The sequence below is a fragment of the Schistocerca serialis genome, chromosome 6 (assembly GCF_023864345.2).
Source record: "Schistocerca serialis cubense isolate TAMUIC-IGC-003099 chromosome 6, iqSchSeri2.2, whole genome shotgun sequence".
Lineage (NCBI taxonomy): Eukaryota > Metazoa > Arthropoda > Insecta > Orthoptera > Acrididae > Schistocerca > Schistocerca serialis.
The window spans coordinates 96,445,574-96,472,800 of record NC_064643.1 but is presented as its reverse complement, the minus strand read 5'-3'; the positions used below and the strand labels follow the sequence as shown (position 1 = coordinate 96,472,800).

The 27,227-nt window shown below is 39.0% G+C and overlaps 1 protein-coding gene across 1 annotated transcript in view; it reads right to left on the bottom strand.

The window, feature by feature from the left end:
• Nucleotides 1-7,461: 7,461 nt before the first annotated feature.
• LOC126484614 (transitional endoplasmic reticulum ATPase TER94) overlaps nt 7,462-27,227 on the bottom strand; it is a 58,727-nt gene continuing 38,961 nt past the window's right edge. The window contains exons 13-14 of the mRNA XM_050108199.1: nt 21,689-21,843; nt 7,462-8,695 (exon numbers count right to left, since the gene is read on the bottom strand). Coding sequence (XP_049964156.1) covers nt 8,596-8,695; nt 21,689-21,843 — 255 coding nt within the window. The 3' untranslated portion in view covers nt 7,462-8,595. The remainder of the gene's footprint in view (nt 8,696-21,688; nt 21,844-27,227) is intronic.

Sequence of the window (27,227 nt, the reverse complement as noted above, 5' to 3'; positions counted from 1 at the left end):
TCAGTGCCACAACACCGGCTGACTGCTGCCCCCGAGGACAGAGAGTTGTACCCCACACACAAGTGTCTTCGCGTTCCATTGCGACAACCCAAGTGGGATGAGGAGCTGCCGGCCCTAAATGATACTGAGAGAAGTAGCACAGAGCTGATTCCACATGCTGCCATCATGGCCACATGTGGAGCCATCTCCTGAGTGTGGCACCATCACAGCACCAGAAAACATGACACTGACGTTAGCACCCATAGCCTACAGAGGCTGCTGGCCTCTGCACCATGAGGTGCCAGTTCAGCATGGGTTGACCAGGTTTCAAAGAGTAAAACCTGGGAAACTTGTGTTTATACTTTATACCTAACTACATTACTACAATTTCACTTACCTTTCTTGACAATTATTCTGATACTTTTGAGATCAATAACAGGCCTATGACGATGCAGCAGCTGAAAATGCCACAGCAAGAATGTAACTCATTTTGTGAACTGGAAAGGAACATGTAGGAACATACAAACAAATAAAACTATTTTCTCAATACATAAAAAGACTATTATATACCTTTTATACTCTAATATAATATTTTACGAGCACTGCCAACACACATCGCACTGCTCATATTCTTTACACAGTTAACTTGCATATGGTGGCAGTCCTATTAGAAGAAATAGTCTAAGTGACGTTCCTTTAGAAACTATGGTTTTGATTTCACTTGTCTCGAGGGCCATAAAGTGGAAAGTTGGCAGACTGTAGGCTGGGATACAGCTCTAACTCTTTCTTAAGGCACAAGACAAGTTAGACCAAATGCAGCAGACTTTTGGGAGGTATTGTGGAAATACATATTTCTATACAGTCTATTTCTACGATATTTGTTTCTCACAAATATTTAATTAAATGAGAAATATTATTGCACATATTTTGTTTCTAGATTAAAAATCAGGACAATTATATGTCCAATGATTTTCTCGGGACAGCTGGATATTTATGTGAAAACTGGGACTGTCCTGGCAAAACTGGGACATCTGGTCACACCAGCTCACCAGCACCAGGTGGAAGCTGCTGCCCATCCACCAGCCCTACCTAAGGTCAGCGAGGGAGCTTGCCTATCTCACTATTACATGTACCAAGATCAATAAGGTTCTTTGTAACTTAACAGTGTTTGCCCTGGACCTGTCACCATCTCAGTCATCCCCCTGTGAGCCCAGCACATTAAAAGAGTGGTGTACTCCTCACTGTCATCTATGTTGTCTGTCTCACAACCCTATACAGTGGTATGCATTGGAAGTCTGCACAAAGGAGAAATAAAGTTTCAAGCTGGCCAATAACCTGATCCAGAGCAATGTTTCTGAATTGTCACTAATGAGGTTTGTAAATGGTGATAATGGTAAATTACAGTGGCCACTGCTTGGCAGTCTGTTGTCCTAAGATTGGTGTCATATTTTTTAAAGTGAACTGTGCCCCTAATTAAAATGGCTACGCTTCCTTTTCCATCCTCACAGTCACATCTTAACAGTGCATAACCTTTGAATTATATTCAATGGGATGGCTTAAATCAAGTTCCACAAATACAAGATATGGATATGCGGTTGCTGCTAAGTTCCCTATAAAAACTTTCTCTGTCCGAGATAGCCAATTGTACATTCCAGTGGAGGACTTTAAAAGCCCCTGTCAGATTTGCAGAAGTGTTCAACAGCATTATGTTTACGAGCCTGTGATGCTACCATATCTGTTTCGTTTTTTAATGAAATAAAGATCTGCAGCATTAAAAGCACAAAAGCTGTTAATAACAGCTTCTCAGTCTGGCTGAAATTTGGCCAGAGGGATGGGAAGATATGGATAGTTTCGTATGGGACTCAGTGGATCCTGGAATTCATCTAACATGTCAGAACAGCCATGCTGGTATGGAATACGAGTGATGTTTATATTTGTAAGACATGGAAGCTGGAATTGACATAACTGCTTGCTTACACCCCTGCAGTAGCCTTTTTTCCATCATATTCACACCACCTGGTTTCTCACATACCGAAGGCCATTCACTAGGGAGAGCATTCGAGTTGTGGGAACATTGGCAGTAACCTGCACAAATGATGGACACTGGGATGGAACATCAAATGGGTAAGAAGTGCTGTAAAATTCACTGTACATGGCTTCCATGTGCTGCTAATAAATAGGGAAACAGGGGTTGGTGGGAGTAGGGTTTCACTGCAATGCAAACACCTGACTGCTCTACTGCATGAGCACTCTCAAGTTTCATAGGCTCCTGTGCACTTGGCACAGTGGGCACCACTATGACATTGTATACTAAAATGGAAATATGTAAGGCCATTACGGCATTGCAAAACTGATTGAACATATAGTGCAACTGGACAGCGTATATTGCGCGCGCGTGCACGCACAAACACATATTTATTGGAGAAGTGGTTGAAATTTCAATGTTACAATGTGTTTAGGTGTGAAAACGTATTTCATCTATCTGTCTTCAAATCACTTTCTTTGGGAATCTTCTCATTTTGGTACCTAAAAATTCACACTATTTTGGCAAGAATGTCCCATTATCAACATCTCAAATAACACCCCACCTCTATACGAGAAAATTAGCAATGCAAGGCTTCACACTCTTCTGCACAAAGGTATCAAGCAACTGCAACTTATTTGCAGAGTGCCCAGTTTTAGTTTCAATTTTGTACCTGCTTCTGTCAACAGCTGAGATATTAAGAATTTCATGTTGTAAATTGATACTTTCAAAAAAACAACATTCTTCCCAGGGATATAACTTTTCCACTTTGTAACTTTCTCCCTCTACAAATACAACATATGGACCCATGTCTTAACTGCTGTGTATTATCCCTGCTAGCATATTTCCTGTTGCTAAGGAACACATTACATCCCTTAAGAGTTGCTTACGATCCAGCTGTTGGAGTATGCTGCCCACTGGGTGCTGTGTTATTATTATCACCACCACCACCACCACCACCACCACCACCGACATGCGAATTGCCCAATGTGGCGCCGAGTGAAAGACTTGAAACTTGGCGGCTGAACTTTGCCAGGTGAGGACTTCCGGTTATCAATGCCACACAATCATCATCATCAACCTGTTGTGAAGACGGTGATCTGCATCTCAAGTTTTGTTGCTGGTTGTTGTGTATTGGAGACCATACAATGGTATGCAATGAATGACGTTCTACTTCCTCTGACAATTCTGTGGACAGTGATCTTCAAAGCACATTTCAACAGTGTCACCTTACACTGGGCTGTAATTTGCACTGTTGTTGAAGATCTTAGTCACAACTGGCTTGATAGTATGGCCATGATGCAATGCCACAGATGACCCCTAGTTTCCATTTCAACTATAGTCACTGAGAACAATCTCCCAGCAACTTAAACACTTGTTATGAGCAATTTGTTAGCTGCAAGTAAGAACAAGAAACAAACAGATGAACCTAAATACACTATTGATACAACAGTAAAAGTGTACTGCCACATCTTAAGCTTGCTGGGATGTTAACTCTTGTGTGTCTCAGCAATGAATGAGATTCCCACGTGTATAGTCAGATGTCAACACTACAAACAAGAACATTATAAGCAGTTGTTTCTCTAGTCAAGTGCTTTATCGGTCCCTACTTCTTTTGGAAGTTTTCAAATACAGTCACTGTACTAATATATCCAAATTCAGGACACATTTTGCAACCAGCATGCACTACTGAATTCAGCTATGCTGCTATTTCTCCTGTCTGCCGGAATGCAATCCGACTGAGAGTTTCTGAAGCATTTCTTTGCTTGTAGAAGCTTCCAAATTTCCTACAAAGATTTGTCAGACCTCTTGGTGACTTATTTCTCATCCTAATGACATGAAACCCCTGGAGTTTAAAAATTTCCCTCCCTCAGTTATCCTCTACACTCTAGTTTCCTCCTACAATGCTTGTTTAAACACACATACACACACATACCATTTTTGTGAAATAGAAACACACTCCTTCAACTTAATAGAAATTCCACTTGCTCCGAACATATACACACATCTCAACTTGAAGTTTTCTTGGCAAAATTCTGAAATATATTATTTCCATTCTGCAGAAATTTCAAAAACATTAGAACCCAAGTGACAGAACATAAATCTAGAGCATGAAGCTCAATTGAGGATGCATGAATTAGAGCAACAGCTTCATTACTAAGTAACAACATTTGTTAGTTTAGATAGAACTAATGTACTCTATAAAAATGTTTCTTAAATATTCAAATTGGAATAAAACATTCAGCTTTTTCTAATAATTATCTTTGACAAAGTAACAATACCAAGAATATTCTTGAAATATCATCTTCCATACCATGGTACTTGGACTAATCTTCTACATTGACACGAATGACATTCCAAAATGCAGCAGCACTCTTTCTGCAGATGATTCAACTACGTATTCCAGTAATCCTAATCTTCATAATACTGCTAATCTCCGAACAACCTGGCAATATTAGTGGAATAATAAAATTAGAAATTTGACATTCAGTGATTGAAAAGTGTCACTTGAGGCTTTTCCAGACTAGTATCTTCAGATACGAAGAGCTAGGTTTTTTGATGTTGTCTTCTTACCTTCCAGTAGGTCTTCATTGTCTTTTCTTATATCTTTGTGTCCAGCAAATAATTTCGTTGCTATCAGTTGCTTGAAATTCCCACCTCTTTAACACACTGACTGCCACAAGGCCGCAGTGAAGCCTCATGCCGTATCCCCACTGGTGGCCACATCAGAGCCTCATTCATGCCTGACACAGTGTGCCCACCAGGGAAAAAGCAATCACTAAGTGTGCGGCAGCTAATATCTTAACAGCTGTTTCGTTTTTTTTTTCGGTTGGTTGATTTGGGGGAGGGGATCAAACAAATCTTCACACTGCCAATTTCTGCCTGCTTCTGATCAGCACTCTTAATTCACTGCAAATTCTTTGAATGGGCAGCAGCGAGTTGAATACATATGACGAGCAACAAAAAGACAACTATCACATCATCAGGCTGTGATGTAAGACAATTTGAAATAACCTAATATTTTTTCCAAGTCATTGTTTTAAAATAATTGCAAAGTTAAAAAGAAACTTAAACCCAGTATACAGTAAAAGCCTCATAATCCAGCATCACTTCATATCTATTGAATAGTTCAGATGCATTTGACAGAACACATTCATGCTTGGCAGTAGTCAACAATTGAGTCTTGTAGTGCCAACAGTTGTTTCAGTCACCTGTCAGACAGCTTCTATAATGCATCAGTTGTCTAATGATTAAAAAATTGTGTTTTCCAGTGGAAGAACGATTAGTGCTGTTCCATATTACAATTACAATAGTGCTGTGTATTGTGGGAGAGTCTTCTCAACCAAGCACTTCTCAAAAGAAAGGAAAAGTCAAATGTGCACATATTACACTCACAATACGACAAAAGCCTGACATCAGTAACTCGGTGAGAATAGATATAAGATTATGAAACAATATGAAGTTGGTTCATCAACAATCTATGACATTAAAAAGAAATAAAGGCTAACTTCAAAAGTCTGCCTCACAGACAATCACATTAAAAGACACTGAATCATGAGAAACTTTGAAAAAGCCCAAACTAGAACAGTTGCATAAAATTTTGTTCAAGCAGTTCTGTGCCAAAAGTTCTGAAGGAAAATCTTCAACTGGGCCTATGATAATTGAAAAATGTAAACAGTTCCATGATTATTTGGGCTTACCAGAAACTAAATGTGTTTTTTTCTTGCAGTTGGCTCTGCAGATTCAAAACTCTTCGTGGAATTCAGAAGCTTGGTGTACATGGGGAGTTTAATCATCACATAAAAATGCGGCTGAAAAATACAAAAACTTTTTGCAATTAGTTAAAATACCATACCTAGTCAGATCTACAATGCCGATGAAATGGGTCATGGGTCTACTTTATTGTTTGCATAGTTCTACTTTGGCAAAGAAAAGGAGAGGGGGGGGGGGAGGTGTGTTGGTTGACAGTTATTGTTCCAGTGCTTCAGGTTATCACATGTTAACTCCTCATGTTATTGGCAAGTACAAAAATCCAAGAACGTTTAAGGGCATTTTAAATTTTCCTGCAATTTATGGAGCTATTTCGAATGCAGGTATGGCATCAGAATAGTTTAAGGGCTGGTTTTTCTGTAACTTTGCATCTGTAGGAGACACTATAGAAGAACATAGGATACATAATCAAAGGCCTGTTTCACACTCTTTATTGTGCTCGACTTAGTGCTACTTGTGTGAAGCAGGGCTGGGTAACTGTGTGTGTGTGTGTGTGTGTGTGTGTGTGTGTGTGTATTTTTGTCATTTGTGTTCTTCAAGAACACACTCAGCATGGTGCGAGATACAAAACAACAAATGCCACGGGGTGGTGTGCAGTTTTGGATCAGTACTCATTTTTCAGACTGCCAACCAACCATAGCCCAGCAGACAGTGCAATTGCACTAGCATTGTTGTGGCAATTGTGCTTAGTTTACTTCAATTGTGATTCTCACTTTTTGTATACATGATCAGATTGCCAACCTCAGTGCCACCTGCTAACAAAATTGGACTAGTTTCATAATGAAGGAAAGCTGGTTCAATACCTTTGACCTTTATTGCATGAGCTGGCACCAATCACCCACAGTGGCCCGAGTCTTCAAGGAGTGAACAAATAGTTTATGTACTCACAGCTCTGAATGAAGATTGGTATGAAAGCTAACAATGTTCTTAGTCTTTTTCATGTTCATACTGATGACTTGGTACCTGAATTATTTGGCAAATTGTTACCTTTATTCCTTCCTTTCTCTGAAGTGGGCAATGTCTTGCACACATGCATAGTATGGACAGACTATTTAAGTCTTCTTCCTTTCTCTCTATAGTTACTGGCATGAATTTACTGGGAATCAAGTGCTACTTGTTTTATGTAATTGTAGAACACTGTGAACAACAGCCTACACAAATTTTGGTTTTTAACTTCTAATTAATCTCCATAATACCATCCAATAGAGCTTCCACATATACCAAACTATGGTTTTTTAAATCTGCCTTGAATCATCCGTATCTGCTTTCACATAACAGCGTAACTGTATCAGCACTATTTATGAGTCTTTTATAACATCAGGAATCTTTTGTGGCTACTAGCATTTTACGATAGTACCACTTCGATCCCAACACAGTAACATCAAAAGAGAAATTTCACCACCGCTTCTGTTAACTGTCAATGCAATTCATTTCGTCAACAAATATTACCACAAAAAATTGTCATTCGCATGAAATCCCAGTATACCACAAATCCATTCAAAAAATGAGCAAGTATTTGATGCAAAGTGATTTTTTTATAGATAACTTACTTTGACTCTTCACAACAGCATTTCAAAGATCAAATGACTGTTCACAAATTAAAACAAGATCATGATACATGGCATGAACACAAATAATTACAAAACTGGCAAAAGAAACGTGCAGTATACTGAGTAACTGGAAGCCTGTTTCACAAACACACTTTATTTCATCCACCACATGTTTCTCTAACACTTTCCAGAAAGTACGGAACTAAAACAAATAATTTAAGATGAAAAACGCTTGCAGTATTTTATAAACACAGCCACAGTGTCAAAAATGACATCAAATAAATGGCAAAGGGGAGTACAAAAGCTGATAATGTTCGTAGCAATCACAATGCATGTGTTCTCACTTAACCAAGGCTGGGAAAAGGACAAATTGTAACGAAGAAAAATATTAAAAGCAAGAAATTATATCAAATACAAGTAATTTCATCTGAGGGGGAAAGTAAACATAGCCTATTAAAGAACAATACGACAAGTTTTTAACTAAAACTGATTTCATGAATTTAACACTTTATTCTGAATTACTTAAAAAGTTCCAGTCTACAGGCAGACAGTACCCTGCTAGAAAAGTAAAAAAAAGTACTGAAAACACAAAGGCTAATGGTTCCAGTTGCCTAAGTTCTATACCACAGTGACATTGTTTATTCATTCTCCAAACTTACAGGATACTCTTAATTAAAAGTATGCAATGAATTTTAAAATACGAAAACTGGGAAAAAATCACAGAAATAATAAATTATTTAAGTGTTTCCATCACATATTTACAACAACCACCAGTCATTGTATTGGCATGATGAAAAACACTTGACATTCAAAATACTAGTTTACAAAAGGACAATTACAGCCACAAAGCAAAATCAGTAGTATCAATATTTTGCATGAATTTCGAAAATAGTGCATTACATTAACATCTGCTTCTTCATTAACCACTAATGCAATATAAGATGTTTGATAGTGTCAAACCAAGTTCAGAGAATGCTGCAAGAATAAATGTGAAACCTATTGTTGTTCTGCATTTAATTTTATCGTTCACATTAGGCACAATTCGCATTTCCATACACAGAATCTTACACATACACACAGTTTTAAAACCATGAGTTTATGGAAGCAACCACAATGATCTCAAGCAATGTACACAAATGCAAACATTTCCAGATATCACACGTTTTCACAGTATGCTGTGAAAACTGGCCTTATTACTGAACAATCAGACATTGTGTATCGATTTTTCTTCACAATTATAACTGAACTTCATTGCTTTTATTCAGTCTTCATTTAACTGTACAGGTCATCATCACCATCTTCTTGGAAAGTTCCTGGCTGGCTTCCACTATTCCCTCCTTGTGATGGATTACCTGGGTTAGAACTTGGGAATCTGAAAAACAAAATGGCTTTTCAAAACAGTTCACAGAGGTATCTCTATCTTTAAAATCATTTCATGTACCAAATCACTAAGTCAGCCCAACACTTCAAACATCTTGTGTAAAACCCTGTAAATGCCCGACCACTGCAATTCCACATAAAATTACGCAACAATACAATTAAAGTGCTTCCAATTTAACATGCTTGTTACTCATAAGACAGTAGCAAGTTTTCAAAAAGGTTTGACAGACACACAAAATCTAGTTATAACAGGTAACAACTTAATAGGTAACACCACATAAAGACACTATTGGCTATTGTTAATACCAAACAAAGGAAAACACCTGTTTAGAAATGAACACTAATACTGCCACAAACCCAATGTAATGCAAAAACTAACTCCAACACAGTTTGACTGGCAGTAGCATACTTCACGTCCCATTGGTAATTTTAAGTTTCTCTGCTGTTTTCCTACCATGCATATATTAATAATACCTGCAACTAACCACACAAACAAGCAAATAAGTTTGAATCTCTGGTGCGTGTTCAATTTGAATAACTATGGAGAAAGGAGCTTAAGAGGGCAGCAGTAAGGACGAGCTGGAGTTTTGTGGAAAAAAAATAATAGTATTTCAATTGCAATATAATCCCAGACAGCAACACTACACCTTTAACATTAAATTAAGCTATTACAGCTACCCCCCCCCCCCCCCTTCCATAGCAAACATTCCCTTCCCTACACCCAAGACTACTATTGCTCCCATTTCCAAAAAATTCAAATTCAGAAGCATCCCTCGCCACCCAGCCACAAATGTGTCAATACTTTTGCTATCTTCTTGAATTAGCAGCCAGAACTTCAAGTCAAATTGTCACACTATTTCAAACATTCCACCTGGCTGTCATCCTCAATACTTTGCTCTGCCAAGGCTATGAATTTCTCTAGTGAAGCACTTAAGATTCTCTCTACTGATATCTTCCCCACACCACCTATGCAGCCTTTCATTGCCCTCCTAACCACTGTTACATCCTCATAAATACCATGACATTCCCACTGACCAGCCATTCTCTCTCTCTGATCTTGTTAAGCATTGTGACATCTCACTTCAACATAGACCTAAAGGACAGAACACAGCCACAGGAAACCTAAATGAGGATAGCCAGCATGACTGTCTAGTGTCTGAACTGTTAGGTATCTTTACTCAATATGTATGTGAGGTCTGTGCAAGAAATCAGTCTCATATTCCAAATTTCATCCAATCCTTTTTTCCTTGCGTTCAACAAACAGTTTTTGTTCCTAAAAACACAAATACATTTATTTCACTTATGGTTGACAGTGTTTGAAGTTTTTGTGTGGTACATAACTCGTTGCCATCCTTTTGTACTGATACTCCTCAGTATCTTTTTTGTACCCTTTACAATGACGGCAATTTTTTAATATTAAAAATACATCATAAAACAGGTTGAGGACAAATTTAACAATATTTATACAAGGTGTACAACTTTGCTTCTGCCGTTTTTTCCCCCCAACATTTGAGGCTTTAATGAAACAAATTGGTCACATATGTACCATTCCAAGTATTTCCCATCACTGGCCACTATTTTCTCCCATCTTTCGGGCAGTGTACGAATTCTGCGCCGAAAAAATTGTTCATCTTTTAAAGAGATCCACAAATCGATCGAATTTGTGATTTCTTCATGAGACTGGAAGTGTTGGTCAGCCATGCCATGCGCCATTGATCTAAACAGGTGATAGAAGGAATAATGTCTGGAGAATACAGCGAGTAGGGTAGGGCTTCCCATTTTAACGTTTCCAAATACGTTTTGACCTCTTTTGTAATGTGGGGTTGAGCATTGTCATGCTGGAAAATCACTTTATCATGCCTCTCACTGTATTGCAGCCATTTTGTCTTTTAATGCTGTGCTCAAATGCATTAATTGCATCTGATAATGAACACCTGTGATTGTTTCACTTGGTTTTAACACCTCCTAGTACATGACACCGAGCTGGTCCCACCAAATGCAGAGCACGATCTTGGAGCCGCGAATATTCGGTTTGGCCGTCGACGTGGAAGCATGAGTGGGATATCCCCATGATTTTTTGCGTTTACGGTTATCGTAAAAGAACCCATTTTTCATCCCCGGTCACAATGTGATGCAGAAATCCCTTCTGTTTTTGCCTCTGAAGCAACTGCTCACAAACACACAAACACTGTTCAATGTGTCTTGGTTTCAGCTCACATGGGACTAAGTTCCTTCTTTCTGAATCATGCCCATAGCCTTGTGATATTTTGAAATGGCTTGCTGTGTTGCTCCCATTAATCGTGCCAATTCTTCTTGAGTCTATGCGAGTCTTCACTCAGCAATCTCTCCAATTCTGCATCTTCGAAAACATTTTCTCTTCCACCACTATGCTGGTCTACGACGTTAAAATCACCGTTCTTTTAAGCATTGAAACCACTCACGACACGTTCCTTCACTAATAGCGTCCTTACCATACGCACTTGTGAGCATTTGATGAGACGCAGCTGTTTTCTTCATATTGAAACAAAACAGTAACACCTCCCGTAAATGACTAGAATTAGGGTCATAAACTGACATTTTCAACCAAGAACAACTTTATGGTGTAGACACAAATCGACTAATGTTTTGATGAGGTTATGCTGACCGATGTCCAACTAACTGCCCAACATCTGTGATCTGTTTCTTTTGACTGTTACCATTGATGCCACCTATCGGCTAATGGCGGAAGCCAAGTTGTACACCTTGTAAGTGTAAAAATCTCTTCATTCCAGTGCCTGTTCCCATAAGCCAAGTTGTACACCTTGTAAGTGTAAAAATCTCTTCATTCTAGTGCCTGTTCCCATATGTTTGCTGATAAAATGTACGCCCTTGAGAGGATTTACATTATCTCCTAATAAAATGCTTCTTCTTGTTTTGTTTTTCACGTTTCACATACAATGACAACACATGTATCTGTTCTGACACCAATGTAGTAACATACTGAAGCTGAATTGGCACTAACAACTGAAGAGTGTGTTATATGCTGCATTCCACAATCTCTGCTATTACAATGTGTCAAAGTCTTGTTTTGTTTAAGGCATGGGAGAATAGTGATGAAAAGTAATGTTACTCAAACTAAAGGAAAGATTATAGTTTAATACAAGTAGCTTAAGTTATATACCATCTTTTGAATATGTAATGAAAGTCTTATTTAGACCTAAGTAAGACTTTTCTTACAATTGCAAAAGCTGTGTATAGCCTATATTACTTGTATAACTGTGAATGCAGAAACAAAAAACATGGCACATTTAATGTCCCCTCAATGAGTTCATCAGAGACAGAAAACACACAAGAATGTCGGGGTGGGTTTAAAGGGACTTAACATTTGAATCATGATCCTTTTTGTCCATTTAATAATCAGAGCCTTACATCTTTCCAGGAGAAGATAAATGACGGACTGCCAAATTTATCTTTGTGGCATCATCTGAGACAGAGAAAGAGGAAAAAACAGAGATAAGGAAAAAACCTCTAAAGGTAATGAAATGTTACAAGGTAGAAGAGGTATGCTAGTCTGAAGCAATCTGAGTCCATCTCCTCTTGATTCTAGACTGCGAAGGGTGGTCAGTTTCTACACCGGACTAGCAGTCAGTATAGAAAACAGGCTTGATGTTTCAGCCACAGTAGGTAAAAAAGGTAACATACTAGGTAAAAGCACTAAAAGATTGAAAATACCATGGTGATGAGCTTCAAATGAAAATATACGAACCACTCTCTGCTTCAGTGTTTACCACAAATAAGCAAAGTTGGGACACAAAAAGGATGTAGGCCACTAACAGAGCTATCATGATGACAGCAGAGCATTCCTTTCACCTGAAGATACAACCATACTAAACATGTATGGCTGGTACATAGGTGGCAAAGGATATTAGATTCCCTTAGAGAAAGGCTAAGGGAAGATCACCATGCAGTCCTGGACACCTTTATTGTAAGTAGGACAATAATGGAAATTTCTGGATGGAATAATATGTAATATATAGGAAAACCAAGCCCTCAGCTTTAGCAGACTGATACATGGCATACAAACATGTAATGTAAGACAGTACTAACTGGCTTTCAAGGTCAAGATCATCTGTCAGGAGTGTACACATTCACAAAGGATGGGGAAGCAAGATAGTGTGAAGCACATGTTGCAAAGAGAGATTTAAGACAAGAGGGAGGTGTGTGTGTGTGTGTGTGTGTGTGTGTGTGTGTGTGTGTGTAGAGAGAGGGATGAAGGGATGTGTGGGGGAAGTAGGAAGGAAGGGACAGACAGAGTGAAACAGACAAAACTATGAGATGACTGATCCCTTGTGTGTCAATACAGAAATAGCCCCAAGAGCGGAAGGGCAAAAAAAAAAAAAACAAATCCCAATGGATTCTATTGTTTCTAAGAATCAGGAAAACAAAGACAGAAGAGGTAGACATGAGAGAGGGGTAAATGGTAAAGGAAGGAGAACTGCCCCATCCACAAAGCAGCTGGAGGCCCCCAGGAGACATTATGCAATCAGATACACCACAAGAAAAATATCAGGAAAGAGAACAATGGCAACGTGTCTGCCGGCCAATGACAGATGTAAAAGAATAAGAAGAATTAAAATCTGGGAAGGAAGAGAGTTGTGATAAGGCAGTAGACGATCTGTTCGGGGCAGGAGGCAGTGGGAAATAGGTTAGCAGAGGTTTAAGGCAGAGGGTTTGCAAATGTACAGTACATGCTGGGGACTCAATTCCCCCTTGTGTAGTTCAGAGAAACTTGTGCTAGAAGGGAGTATCCAAATGACATTCACACTAAAGTAGCTGTTGAAGTAATTTGTGGCATGGTGTGCTGCATTTATAACAAGTTCAAATGGCTCTGAGCACTATGGACTTAACATCTGAGGTCATCAGTCCCCTAGAACTTAGAACTACTTAAACCTAACTAACCTAAGGACATCACACACCTCCATGCCCGAGGCAGGATGCGAACCTGTGACCGTAGCGGTCGCGCGGTTCCAGACTGAAGCGCCTAGAACCGCTCGGCTTATAACAAGTGGACAGCACACACTGCCGTTGCAAATAGAAAGTTTGGTACTTGTCGTGCTCACATATGATACTGCACAGTAATTGTGGCCGACGTATGTAGGTGGTTCATATTGGCCACAGTGAGCCATTCCTTGTTCCAAGTCTCCAGAAGCTGAAACTGTAGTGTTGACTGTAAGTAGGAACCTGGTATCCTTATCTTCTGAGTTTCCATCAACATAGCTTCCTTTACGTACTGGTCTACAAGATCATTCCCAAGGAACACTACATGACTTATGTCCAAAGGTATAAAATTAAAATCCCATTATCATGAAGACGAGAAACAAGCAGTGCGTAGGGAGAGCATCGGCTTCACACTGGCTGCTTAGAGTATCATTCCAGATTTGAAAACGTTCAGGAATGCTAGTGCAAGTATAATGGAGAGCTTATAGCAACTAATTCTGCTGAAAAATTAACTACAACCAGAGTGAATTGTCTGATTAAATTACTTGACAACTGACACTTCATGTGTTGGAGGTGTCTTCCTCCAAACAGAGCACTCAATGCTGTGCCTGAACTGTTTGCCATTGCCAAACTGCCACAACAAACTGTCAGTTCACTTACAATTCCTTGTCTGGCATTTTTTCTTCTTGGGCTTGAATTCCAAATACTGGATCCAGCTCTTATTTGGCATTTCATCACACACGATAAACACACTCAGAACACCACACACAAAACAATGGCAACGAAATCACACACATTTCATACACACCACTAAACAAAGACTACTGGATTCTTTTGTACAAGATGTGATTCGACTTGACATATTCAAATATTATCATCACAGAGATTGGCTTGCAGAAGGTAAACTTCGTACAACCTGATGGGAAACCAAGCTTCCGAATCCAGCAAATGATCGTTGCAACTGGTCGTACAGATCAATAAATTTAACATTAGTAACTTTTGATCTTCCATAGAACAGGGCTAAGCCTTAAGTTTGAGAAATCCAAGGTCATGGGTTCAAATCCTGGCGAGTGATGAATTTTTTGATTTTTAAATCTTTATCAAAACGACTTATTATTATTTTCAATTGGTTCCAATGTAGTTTCATTTTTAATCTTTTATTTGCTCTTATTTTTCTTCCTATCATTCTTTTTACATTTGGAATATGCTTGTGTCACACACAACCTGTAAATGAATTCCAACCAGAACTGCTCATCAATCGGTATCACGTCAGCTTGCACAGCACAAGCAAGATTTTTAGTGCTGAAACTGAATTTTTTCTGAGTAGTCGCTGTAAGGAAAGTGAGCACGATTAACAGTTCTGCTGAAGATTGCTGTCCAAGCTTTTCTCTGATACACTGCACATGAAGAGGTTATGTTAGGACATGAGCGTAAATTCAAGGCTACAAAATGCATTGCCTGCAGCAGTTCAGTCATTGGTTGTTTTAAATCAGCTGCGAACAGAGCATCTCGCATTCACGCCATACCTGACAGCAGCAGCTTCCAACATCACTACACATAACATGAACACCATTTCAGCACTTGTTGAGTGATCTGCCGTCTTTACATGTCATCTTTAACAGAACAGCAGCTGACGTGGCAACACTGCAGCACCAAGTGACAGACGTCGACTATCGAGTAATTTTAAATGGACTATGAGCTACCCAGGGGCTGCAGAAGGTGAGAAGACACAGCCACCGATGTCATTTTAGACCTTCAAAACAGGCAGAACAGATAACGGGAACCATAAAATTTGCTCAGTGCCAAAAGAAACAAAATCCAAAATGCTGAGATGTCTAAAATTTCCTTTGATCCAATAGAAAGGTGTGACCAGGTATTTGGCTGATGTTTTGAACCAGAGGGCTGGAGGGGCGTGAAGTAAACCTGGAAGGGGGCAAAGGCACCAGTCGCAACATGGATCCCACTGTAGTGAACAGGATCCAGTAGTTTTAATACTGAAGTGGTCACTGATCCATAAGCAAGACACCTGTAATGCAGTCTGGATAGGACAAGTGCTTCTTAGAGAGGGTCTATGTTTTCTGCATTCCTGGAGAAATGACTGAGGAAGCAGAATGCATTCAGTTTCAACTGGTAATTCTTTTTAATATGGCAAATATATGGTAACCATGTCAACTAAGCATCAAATGAAAGTAAAAAAAAAAAGAAAAATAATCAGACTCTTACCAAAATGAGCCATCCATTACAAAGGTGAAATTCTGTATGTAGATGAACAGGTGTGGTAAACAGTAGATGAACAGTTGTGTGTGAACGGAAGTGCATACTACATCTTTGTAGTGGAAAACTGAAACTGATGACAGCCCAGGACTGTGCTTTCCTGATGGCACTTTGCAGCTGGCTTTCAACAACATTCATGGATGAAGAATTGTAATAAATACAAAAGTTGTCTACGTATAGGGACAGTGAGACCATAGGCCCCACAGCCTTTACAAACCACTAATTACAATCAGAAAAAGGACCACACTCAAGATGGGCTCAGTGGGTCTCCATTCTCCTGTATATGGAGAGTACTAAAGAGCATTACAACGCTGGCTAGAACCACACAGAGAGATAGAAAACTCAAAAAATAATCTGGAGGGGAGGGGACTTTAAAATTCCACTCACACAGTGAGGTAAAGCCACGAAATTTCGCAGTACTTCCTTAAGTCAAGAAAACAGTAAGTGAGGTGTTGGCAACATGCAAAGGCTGTCCTTACAGCAGACTCCGGTCAACTTTTTAAGTCAGTTGGCCCCTCTAAATCTACACTGAATGTTGTACAAAGAACCCCTAATCTCAAGAGTCACACATAACTGTCAGTGCACCACACAGTCAAGCAACTTACACAGAACATTAATGAGGTTGCTGGGTCTATGGCCATCCATTTCACAAACAAAGTTTAAAAACTGGGACAATCGTGCTTTTCCTCCACTAGGATGGAAACACACCCATACATCAGATATGACTGAAGTCTCAAGTATGTGGTGTCAGTAATCCACAGATTCCACCAGGATAAAGCATCCCATTGTAACCAAGGACCAAAGCACTGAGGAGCTCCCATTCACTGAAAGTAGCATTATATGGTTCCAGACATTGAGCAGTGAAAGACAGGTTCTTATCTTCTACTCTAGATACAAAGCTGAGTAGTAGTCATTGGATGCAGATGCTTGAGCAATGTACACCACAAAGCTTTCTGTGGTAATATTACATTCAGAATCAATATTGCTAAATTCGAGGATACCCCAGAAATACTGATTGCTAGTCACTGACTACAGATAAAATGAAACTTGGCCAATAATTGTGAACAAGAGGTATGGGTTCCTACAGTAGCAACATGTTTCCCTATGTTCTTTCTTCTGGTGTTTTGTAAAGTAGTGTGTGCAAGTTGAGAGCCTTTTACAGGCAATGAGGTTTTCCACTAAAGAGGCAAAGTTTATATTGTTGGAGCATCCACAGGCTATCTTCAATTGTCTTAGCGATTTCCTATGTCCAAAACGAGCCTGGTTTCTGACAATATGTTGCTGAAGAAAGGGGACTTGCCAATACTGCTGCTCTTCGTATTGAAGTAGTTGTCTCTCATGTGTTGAAAGAATGCCAATTGGCTCCGTCGTCTAGAGTGCTCAGTTGGGTAACTGTGGGAGGGTCATGACAATTGGAGAATGACTGATCTCAAAGAGAGCAGTCATGTACCATCCACTGGAATTATGGGAGAAAGCTTGGGCTACAATCGAGGGATTGACGGCTGTATACTTTTCAAGTGCCACTCTAAAATGAGTTTTTGTGATTACTTGTTTCGTCAGAGTACCTATGTTAGTTGTTCAAACACCACCACAATGCACTGTGCATTTTGAAATCGCCCAAGAAATAGGGAAAGGTAGCTGATGGATCAAGTCAGTTATCTTCTGGCATGTCAGCACTCTGTCTGGACAGAGAGCAGCATTACACTGAAGAAAACCCACAGATGCTACACCCAAACAGCCATATATTAGCATACACTAGCTAATGCCATTGCAGAGCAACCCATATTTTTGAAACAGGCATGACGATTACTAAGATTAGAGGTATATGTTCTTGCACAGTTTTAACTCTGGTTGGGGATTATTTGGTCGTGTATCAAGAAGCTATCCTGCAGCCCGTAACTCTTGCCTCCAATGAGCCCATGTCGAGCCAAGAGGCAACATTGATCTGTTGACAAGGTTCAGAGGAAGGTAACCCCCTGCTGGGCATGGATGCCAGATGAGCAAGACTTTTTCTACATGTTGGCGTAGTGGGAACAGAGGTACAGGGAGTCCTCGACCACCTCACACGCACATCCATCTGGGTCTTACATTGAGGAAAAAGCAGATGACTTCTCCTTTATCATAGATGGAGGATTAGTAACCATGTTTGTGAAGTTTGTGGTCATTTGAATTGGATGGAGGCATACATATTCTTTCTTCAACTCAGAACAGTAACAAGGTCCTCCACATATAGAGGTACTGATATTGTGTGCTGGTGTGTCAAAAAACATTTGAAACACTGTTTGGGTGGTGGAAAGTAAGGCTTTAAATCACAAAGTAGACCATTACTTTGATCTTTTCAGGTAATCCATCCCTTTGAAAGCCTAAGTGAAGGCTGCAGTGCCCACTTCTATTCGTTTGCTCCCACTAGACATGGCAAACAAACCATTTTGTTTTTCATCTGCATATGTGAAATCTCAATGAAAAATAATGCCCTGGATCATGTTGGGGCTGTTTGGTTGGTGACGGTGACAGATGTCACCGAACGTCTTGCAGGAGAGCAATATCTGTGACTGAGCAGGTACCGCTGTTATAATAGGAACTCAGTCGTTGAGTATTTTGCTAATGAGTGCTACTTCCCAGAATTTTTCTTAAATATGTTCAACAACGAACAATCTTTTTACTCAAAAAGGCTCACCACCAACTCGGGTGCTAGCTAGATGTTGATAGAAGTATTTCTTGACATTTCTATTACATTTACTTTCTTCCCATGGCGTGGTAAGTGGATGGAAAGCTACTGGAGCGCACCTTTCTGCACTGAACTGACTTGTTCTGCCTGGTGAAGCTGCTGGGACCTTGTGATTACCAGCCCACCGAAATCTGGTGTACCATGGTGCCAACTCACTCTGACCAAACTCATCTTGTCACAACAATGGCTGCCTGGCACACGATATTGTTGCTCAGAACTGATGTGTCCCAGACACAAGACGCACATATGTCTTGGCATGTATGGCGAGTTTGCAGCTCTAGTACCAACAGTGTATTTCTTACACTGTTGACCACAAGCAACAAGTGGAAAAGGCAGCAGAAAGGTCATGTACTCTTCTACATGATCACACTGGACCAAAAATTCTTACCCAGGATACATCACACTAGTATTTTGTAACTGTGCCTATAAGAGTCAATTTGATGCAGAAGAAATTCCATAACTTTCTTCAGGTAGAGTGAAACCTCACTTTTACAATTTTCAAGGGACTTCAAAAAAATTGTGTAAAATGTGGGAAATAACGTTTTAAGCCGTAGAAGTTTCGTATAGGATTCCCCCTTGCATTTTAGCACTGCATGTGCACAATAGGCATGAAAATATTTGTCAAGGACTTTATTATCAGATAAAAGTTTATTATCTAATGAAAACTGCTGATGTAACGGCCGATAACTGTCTGGGAAGTAGAAATGTCTGACTCAATTTCGTAGGTCATAATCGATGTTTTTGGCAAGCATGCAGCTGCCATTTATTCGTTAAATAATGAAACATTGCACGAGTTATGTATTTTTTCACACTAAGCTCAATGTGTTTCGAGAATTTTTTCTCCTTGTTAAATGTAAATATTTACGTTAAGTATTTTTGTGGCATTTGCATGTTTGTTGTTCTGCGTCTCTTGCAGTGTATTCGTCTTTTTGAGGTTATCAGGTACTGTGCCTCCTCAGTTATGCAGATAAATAACACACACACACACACACACACACACACACACACACAAAAATCACGTACATTGTTTAAGTAACATCACAAAAAATACATATGTAATATGTAAATACTGCATCTGACAACAAGAATAATTTCTCGAAACACGTTTTGTCCTGCATGAAAAAGTACATTATTGGTGCTGTGTTTAAACCAGAAAGATGTAAACTTGTAGCACAAGTGGCTAAACAACAAAACACGCTAAATATGATTCAACAAAGGTGTAGCGATGATCACAACAGTTACGAATTTGCATATGTGGAGTACAGATGGTTTGGAAATGGTTGTGATTGGTCAGGATATATTTATTCCAATGAATCTTTACCACCCAGAAGTGGTATTTGGAACTCTGAAATCCGATTTTGGGAGCACCATGTAAACGGTGAGCTAGTTACTCCCATCAGCCACCACACCGAGTGGAGCTTGGCAGCGGCAAGAGATACTGCACGAATTGCTTTAACTTTTACACATTCTCCACTCCAAGTCCGAGCAGCGGAGTGCCCTGGTGTAAAGAAACTTAACCACGTAATGTTTGTAAGCACCACTTGACTGCCGACTTCATGCCGTCATTTTACATCAAGTTTTTTCTCCATGAACGTTTTTTCATAAAGCATAAACTGCAGGAAAATTATAAATATGTTAACGCAAATTTAGGTGCGAGTTAAGATTGTGGACATAAGAAATTTGATGGGAGCGAAAAAAATTTCGTAAATGGTGGTAAAATGTTAATTCCAGGAATGTGAAAGGGGGGTTATACTGTAATGTCTACCCAGCTGAAGCCACTCATTGATGATACCATTACAAAGATCTAGAAGTTGCAGCCTTGTTGACTGATATGTTTCACCAGCTGTTTCAAATAGTCACTTTCTATGGGATTAAGATGGGCGATTCAGTGAGCCTGTCCAGTTGTGACAAGGTACCAATATGTTCATAAAATGAGCATTTGTGCACACCTGTGAACACAAATATTGTCTAAAAGTATCAGAATGTCCACAGCATACCCACCATGAAGATGTAGAGAAAGGGCAACCCTGTCATTGAGAATATTCACACAAATATCCCAGTTATGTTCATAGTAACCTCACTGCAGAGCCCAAAGACATCACACAAAAAACCTCTGAACATCACTGGCTCGCCTCCGGCATGAATGACACTGCACTATGGGTTAACACCACACTGGACATCAGTGCCTTGTATCACTTGGAAAATGACAAAAATCACAAATCATCATTTCCAGAGAGCAGCTGTGCAGTTTCTGTAATTTTTGGCCTACTGAAGGTGTGTAGCTTTATGTGGTGCTGAGAGCAATGGCCTATTGCAAGGTACCCGACTGAAATATTCACAGTACACAGTGTCCTTTACAATGTTCATTTGGAATTTGAGGACATGGACCTCCATGCACTGACAGCAGAAATTCCTGTCAGGTTTGAGACAGATTGTCATCAATGAGAAATGACACACCTGTCCGCCTCTGCTCCCTTGCTGGTTAGGATCTTTTTGTCCTCTGTTATTAATCTGTATGTAACACAGCCTACCGGTCCTTTTTGAAAGGAACCATCTGACAGTAATTGTCTTAAATGATTTATGAAAACCCTAGAAAGCTAAGTCTGGACAGATGGACAGAGATTTGAACTAAACAAATGTAAATTCACTAATACTATTTTCACTAGAAAATGTTCTCATCTTTATGAATTTCCCCTTGATGGAAGGAGAAACTACACACAAATTTAGTATCCTTTTACCAATGATGAGATTTTGCTAGGGATCGAACAACTTTTGCAAACAATGCAAAATTTGGACAGACAGTAATTTCAGTCTTCCTAAGTTCCAATAACAAAGAAGATTTCAGAAGGAGACACACAGACAAGTTTCAAATTTCACTTGCTTACAAATATTTTGGTTAGTTTATCGTTTTCTCCAGAACTTTAATTGTCCCATGTAGATCCAAAGTACTAATGATTGTGTACATTGTTACACAAGCATGAGCAGATCAGGAAATATTTTACGTACCTGAAATTCGTTCCAAATCCTCTGGACTGTTGCAAGGTCTGTGCAAACATTTCATACTTGCGGATATCATTGTCTGATACAGATCTTCTTGCAAATCTCATGGCTTCTTCAAAATGAGCACGTGTAATTTCAGGAACTGGATCTTCTTCATCCATCTGCAGCAACAAACATTTGCATAACATGAACGTAATATGAGAAATGACTGGATAGCTTTTGCAATAAATTGCTCAGTTATGTATACAATTATGTGCAGATTGTTTTACTCTCTTCATTTCAGTTCATCATGCATCTTCTTGCTAATGTATTTTTATTTAAAGTTATACATACGACAAGTCAATTATATATGTAACATTCTATTTAACAAGTAAAACATAAGACATTTAAAGATGAAGATACAGAGGAATTTCGAAGTTAATACAATTACAGAACAAATGTACTAAATAAACTTTAGTGCAAGACTACTGAATCAGTCCAATATAAAATATACTCACATAGGCAATTTTTGATTGGATACTGAATTTCTCTGGCAGGAATAATTCTTTTCATCTCAAACATCTTAAACTACCTTTCTAAAGAATTTTTTGGGTGAAGCAATCACATTAGAATTAGAATACCATCACTTTCACAGGAGAATCCATAAACAATGGAGACTGTTTAACACACCGGCAGTGAAGGGTGTACTAGATGTGTGGGTTACATTTTAACATTGAATCCTAAGAACAAGTGACATGTTCTTATTGACAGCCTGTAGTAATTACAATGTTTATAGGTTGGGAAAACAGCAAATTTTTATTCAAAGCATTTGTTTCACACCCAGGTTGAAGTGTCTCTGATGAAGTGTGTTAAATCATATAACCAGTACAATTCACGCAGTGTGGTTCACAGAAATCAATTACCAAATTTTAAAAATGATGAAATTTTTGAATAATAGTGAAATTTTTGAATAATAGTTTGGAACTAGATCACCTTTCGGGGGTGGGGGGTAGGGGGGAATGAATTTTCAGAACTTGATCACACAAATGTGAGTTGAAAGGTGGAAACTAAGTTGCAGCTAAAGAAAGCTGAAACGATCATCAAGAACATAATTTTACAAGTTTCAAATGTTCAGGTTTATCTTTCAATTCAGTAACCTGTCGTTTGTAACAGTTATTTCAATACACACAGTGAGTACTTTGACGAAACCAATGGAATTCAGGATCCTGTTAATAGATAATTCTCTCTCTGCAAGTTTTTTGATCCAAGTACTTCCTTAAAAATAAAATCAGAAAAACAGATGTGCTATGACACTATTCCAGAACTTAAGCAGAAAAAAAATCAAACCTAATTCATTACAGAAATAAAGGAGGGGATTGAGAACACTCCTGCACTTGCATCTTTATTTGCTTTTCACTTGACGCACTGAGAGATTTGTCACAATCACGATGCGGCATGTAACCATAACCACCTCATGGATACTTCAACAACCAGCAGGCTATGATGTGGAACAAACAGGAACAACTCTTACTCAAAAAACAACAACAGGGCCACTTTTGCGTCATTCATTTTAATGCACTGCCAACATGCAAATATGTTCGACAAGGAAATGGCTTTTGGGGGAGAGTTAAAGTCATTTCTCGTTGAGAAGTATTTGTAAAATGTAAGTGAATATGTTAGCATATAGGGTTACCAGTCCCCCATTTATTGTTGAGTACTTGCTAATTTGCTAACTGATGTACAATCTATGCAGTGTTTGCCTCTGCAAAATAATGTTTTTGCTGTTAGTTTTCTGTTTTCTCTGTTCAGGATGCAGTGCTATATACCTCTAGCCATCCTGACTGGAGTTTTCCTAAGTTGTTAAGGTGAATGCTAAGATAGTTCCTATGATTAGGCCATGGTCACCTTCCTGCCTTATCTTTGCCTAATCCTGTCCTACTTTATGTTTTGACCTAGTGAATCAGTAACTAATGAAAAGAGAAACGTCATTTTTGCACAAAGGACATGTTCTCTGGCTGAAAAGCAAAGCCAGGAGTGATATACATGTGATAATGTGGCTTAATGCAATTGTCTCATATGCTAGTATGAAATCCAGGCACAGATGTAATGAAACAGTAAACCCAGATGATGTATTAGACAGTGTAGACTGAAACAGGTGTTGACGCACGAGCCAGTTAACAATGTATTATTTGGGACACAAAAAAATTATGTTATTTTATGACTGATTTTCGTATTATTTTTGCTCCAAAAGCCGTTTCCTTCTCTAACATATTTCTGTAAGTTGGCAGTGCACTATAAATAATGACACAAAATTGGTGCATTCATTTATGATTAAGAGTGTTCCTATTTGTTGTCTTATGTCAACAGTAAAAATATATCTCTCAATTATATTGTATTTATTGGGCATTACACATCACATATATTTGGTACATTTGCTCGAGGCTAAGTTTCTAAACCATCTGAATATACAGAACATTCAGCTATAACTTCAAACAACATTTGTGTATCTGTATATTTTGTAACATCACTATTTAAACTACTAGTACTTAAAGCATAAGTAGGATTTATGCCTACATGAAGACTTGGCTGAAAATTTGTATCATGGAGTCTAATACTGTACCCAGCAGAAGCAATATCAGCCTTTTCTATTAAATTATTATATCCAGATGAATCTCCATTGGTTACAGGAGTAACAGCTCCTGTTAATTGTTCTCGAATTTGGAAATAAAAAGAAACCTTTATGTCAATAAATTAAATCCACTCAATTAGAGAAAATAAACTCCACACTAATAAGTAAAAAAGCTATTGCTATAATTTGCGAGTTTTTCTCCACACTTCACTGTAGTGCGAGAATAGCCACTCTGAGCCTATACTGGACCAGAGAAGCCAAACTGCTTCAGCATGACGTCAGCAAACTGTGGATGCTAATGTTTCAGTGCCTGTGAGCATCTGATAATGTCTACGTTTCCTTCGGGCATGAAAGTTTCTTTTTCACTAATTCAAGGGGGATCTGCAACCCTTCATAACACACTGCCTGGCAAAAAAAGCAAAACACCCAGATGGGGAAGATGGCACAAAATAAAACTTCACAATTTGAGAGAGTATGTAATGTTACTGCAATGATTACAAAGTCAAGTCAAATTTACAAAGAATTTGACAGTATGAGCCCACTTATCACTATGACATTACCAACTCCCCTAACCCTTGCCTGGATGCATCCACTGGTTCAGTTGGGAAGGATATCAAAGGTGTTGTATCCTCTACTGAGGCAACCTCCCAAAACTGTTGCAAATGGACCTTGATATCCTAATATCCCAGGCACTGGTACCAGGACAAGAGTTTATATACCAGTTGGTCCGTTACATTTTCTATGGGTGACAGATCCGGGGGATCTCACTGTTAGTGGGAATGCAACATGACACACAGTTCATGGACAAAACTGTCATGCGTAGACAAGAACTGTCCTGTTGAAATATGGTAGCAGTCATGGCACCACTCCCAAGTGTAGCCATCTGTGTTATGTTAATGGCAGCCTATGCGTGTGATGGTAATCCCTTAGTCCAGCTGCTGTTAGTCTCTGATCAAAGGTGTGGGACAACAGAACATTGCAGGGAGTCTAACTTTTTCTTAGGTGGCAGAAACAGATGTGACAGGGTTACAGTGACCTGGTGCACAATACAGCAGTCATCCCTCTTGGTGCTCAGACATGTTCAACTAGAACCTTGAAGACAAGTATGCTTGCCCTAACATTATCACGCAGTCCAACATCGAGCTACTGTCATGTCCGAATGTCCCACGAATCTGGATTGTCACAGTTAATTGCAACTCCAATCATCTATGTATCGGCCAATTGTTTGTACGAAGATACACTGACATCCTACCGTGTCTTCTGTGTACTTTACTTTTTTCAGTCAGGCAATGCATTTATAGTGCTGAGGCCTGCATTTCAAGATACACATGACAGAACTTCTGCAATCTCAGGATTGATGACATCACCATCATCCTACAGCTGAATCAAGAACCTAGGACTTAACACTGCCAGATTTTCATGGATCTTTGTTATAACAGTTGTCAGTCTCGTTGGAAGCTATAGCTCACTTTCAATTAATTCACATATCCACTATCGATATCTTAGTTTGTGGAGTGGAATGTTTGCTTTCAAAATTGAAAAATTCAAGAATGAAATTCACTGTTTTTCTTTTTCTTTACCACTTCAAGACCACTAGTAATCACAGACTGCTGTTTCATTGCCACATTAGCATGCTTCCATGTATTTCCCTTCAGCTCGTCTCTCTGCACATGTATGTTTCCACCCCAAAAACTCTGCTGTTTCATTATCCCAACATACCACTGATTTATCAATGAGCATATAATAATCAACTGAGAATTCTCATGCCCTGTAGTTGGCAGCAACTGCACACTTCAAAATTTTCACATCTGCATGTACTACTACTGAGTGAATCAAAGAGTGATAGTTTGACTAGAGGTGCATACTTCCCACGAGAACTGGATGAAGAGAAGGATACACACTGTCATGTACTATTTAATCACATGTATTACGGATATTGCACAGGCACCATTCGTGGTCAAACACCACAGCACAAACTGCAGGCTTGACTAGCGTCTGCATTTATATTCAAAGGGTCTTAACAGTTGTCCACCTCCAAAGTGACAAAATGTATGTCAGTTCCTCATTACCATCACAATTAGATAACGAGTTTTTCACAGTAGTATGATCTTTCTATTTAGGGACAAAGCCCACCAACCCCTTCCACTGATCTTGTGTCACTTCTAGGATAACAGTTCTTCACATGGGAAATGAACAATCATCCCCAGACTTGAGGGAAAATCTAGACATATTTTCAACAATAGATAAGTGTGAATTAACAATATTAGTAAGCTGCTACCATCAGATTTACAATGTTTATACGTGGGAACTGTGGAAAGCCATATTTCAAATGCTATTTTTAAAAATTCTGTAATTTTTGTTTTACTTGCTGTTATCCCTTCCACTGAAAGACTTAATATGGGACAATAAATCCTGCTTCAAGATCCTAGAACTGTTGGAAACAAGGGAAAACTGGCAGAAAGGCAGCAACGACAGAGTCAAGGTACTACTCTGGGCAATGTAACAATTGCATTACTGACCGCTTCAAAAACTTTCACATCAGAATGACTTTTTTATTTTGAAGAGAAAGACAAACACATAGTAACAACATTATTCACAAGTGGAATGTTTAGTAGTGTGTGGTAAGTGATCCCAATCATACAGCTTAACTTTGATAATGAATTATGAAAATTTTCATTTAAGAGAAAGATAATGTTGAAAATGTTGAAAAGGAGTGAGACAGGGTTGTAGCCTATCCCCGATGTTATTCAATATTTATACTGAGCAAACAGTAAAGGAAACACAAGAAAAATTCGGAGTAGGTATTAAAATCCATGGAGAAGAAATAAAAACTGAGGTTCGCCGATGACATTGTAATTCTGTCAGAGACAGCAAAGGACTTGGAAGAGCAGTTGAACGGAACGGACAGTGTCTTGAAAGGAGGGTATAAGATGAACA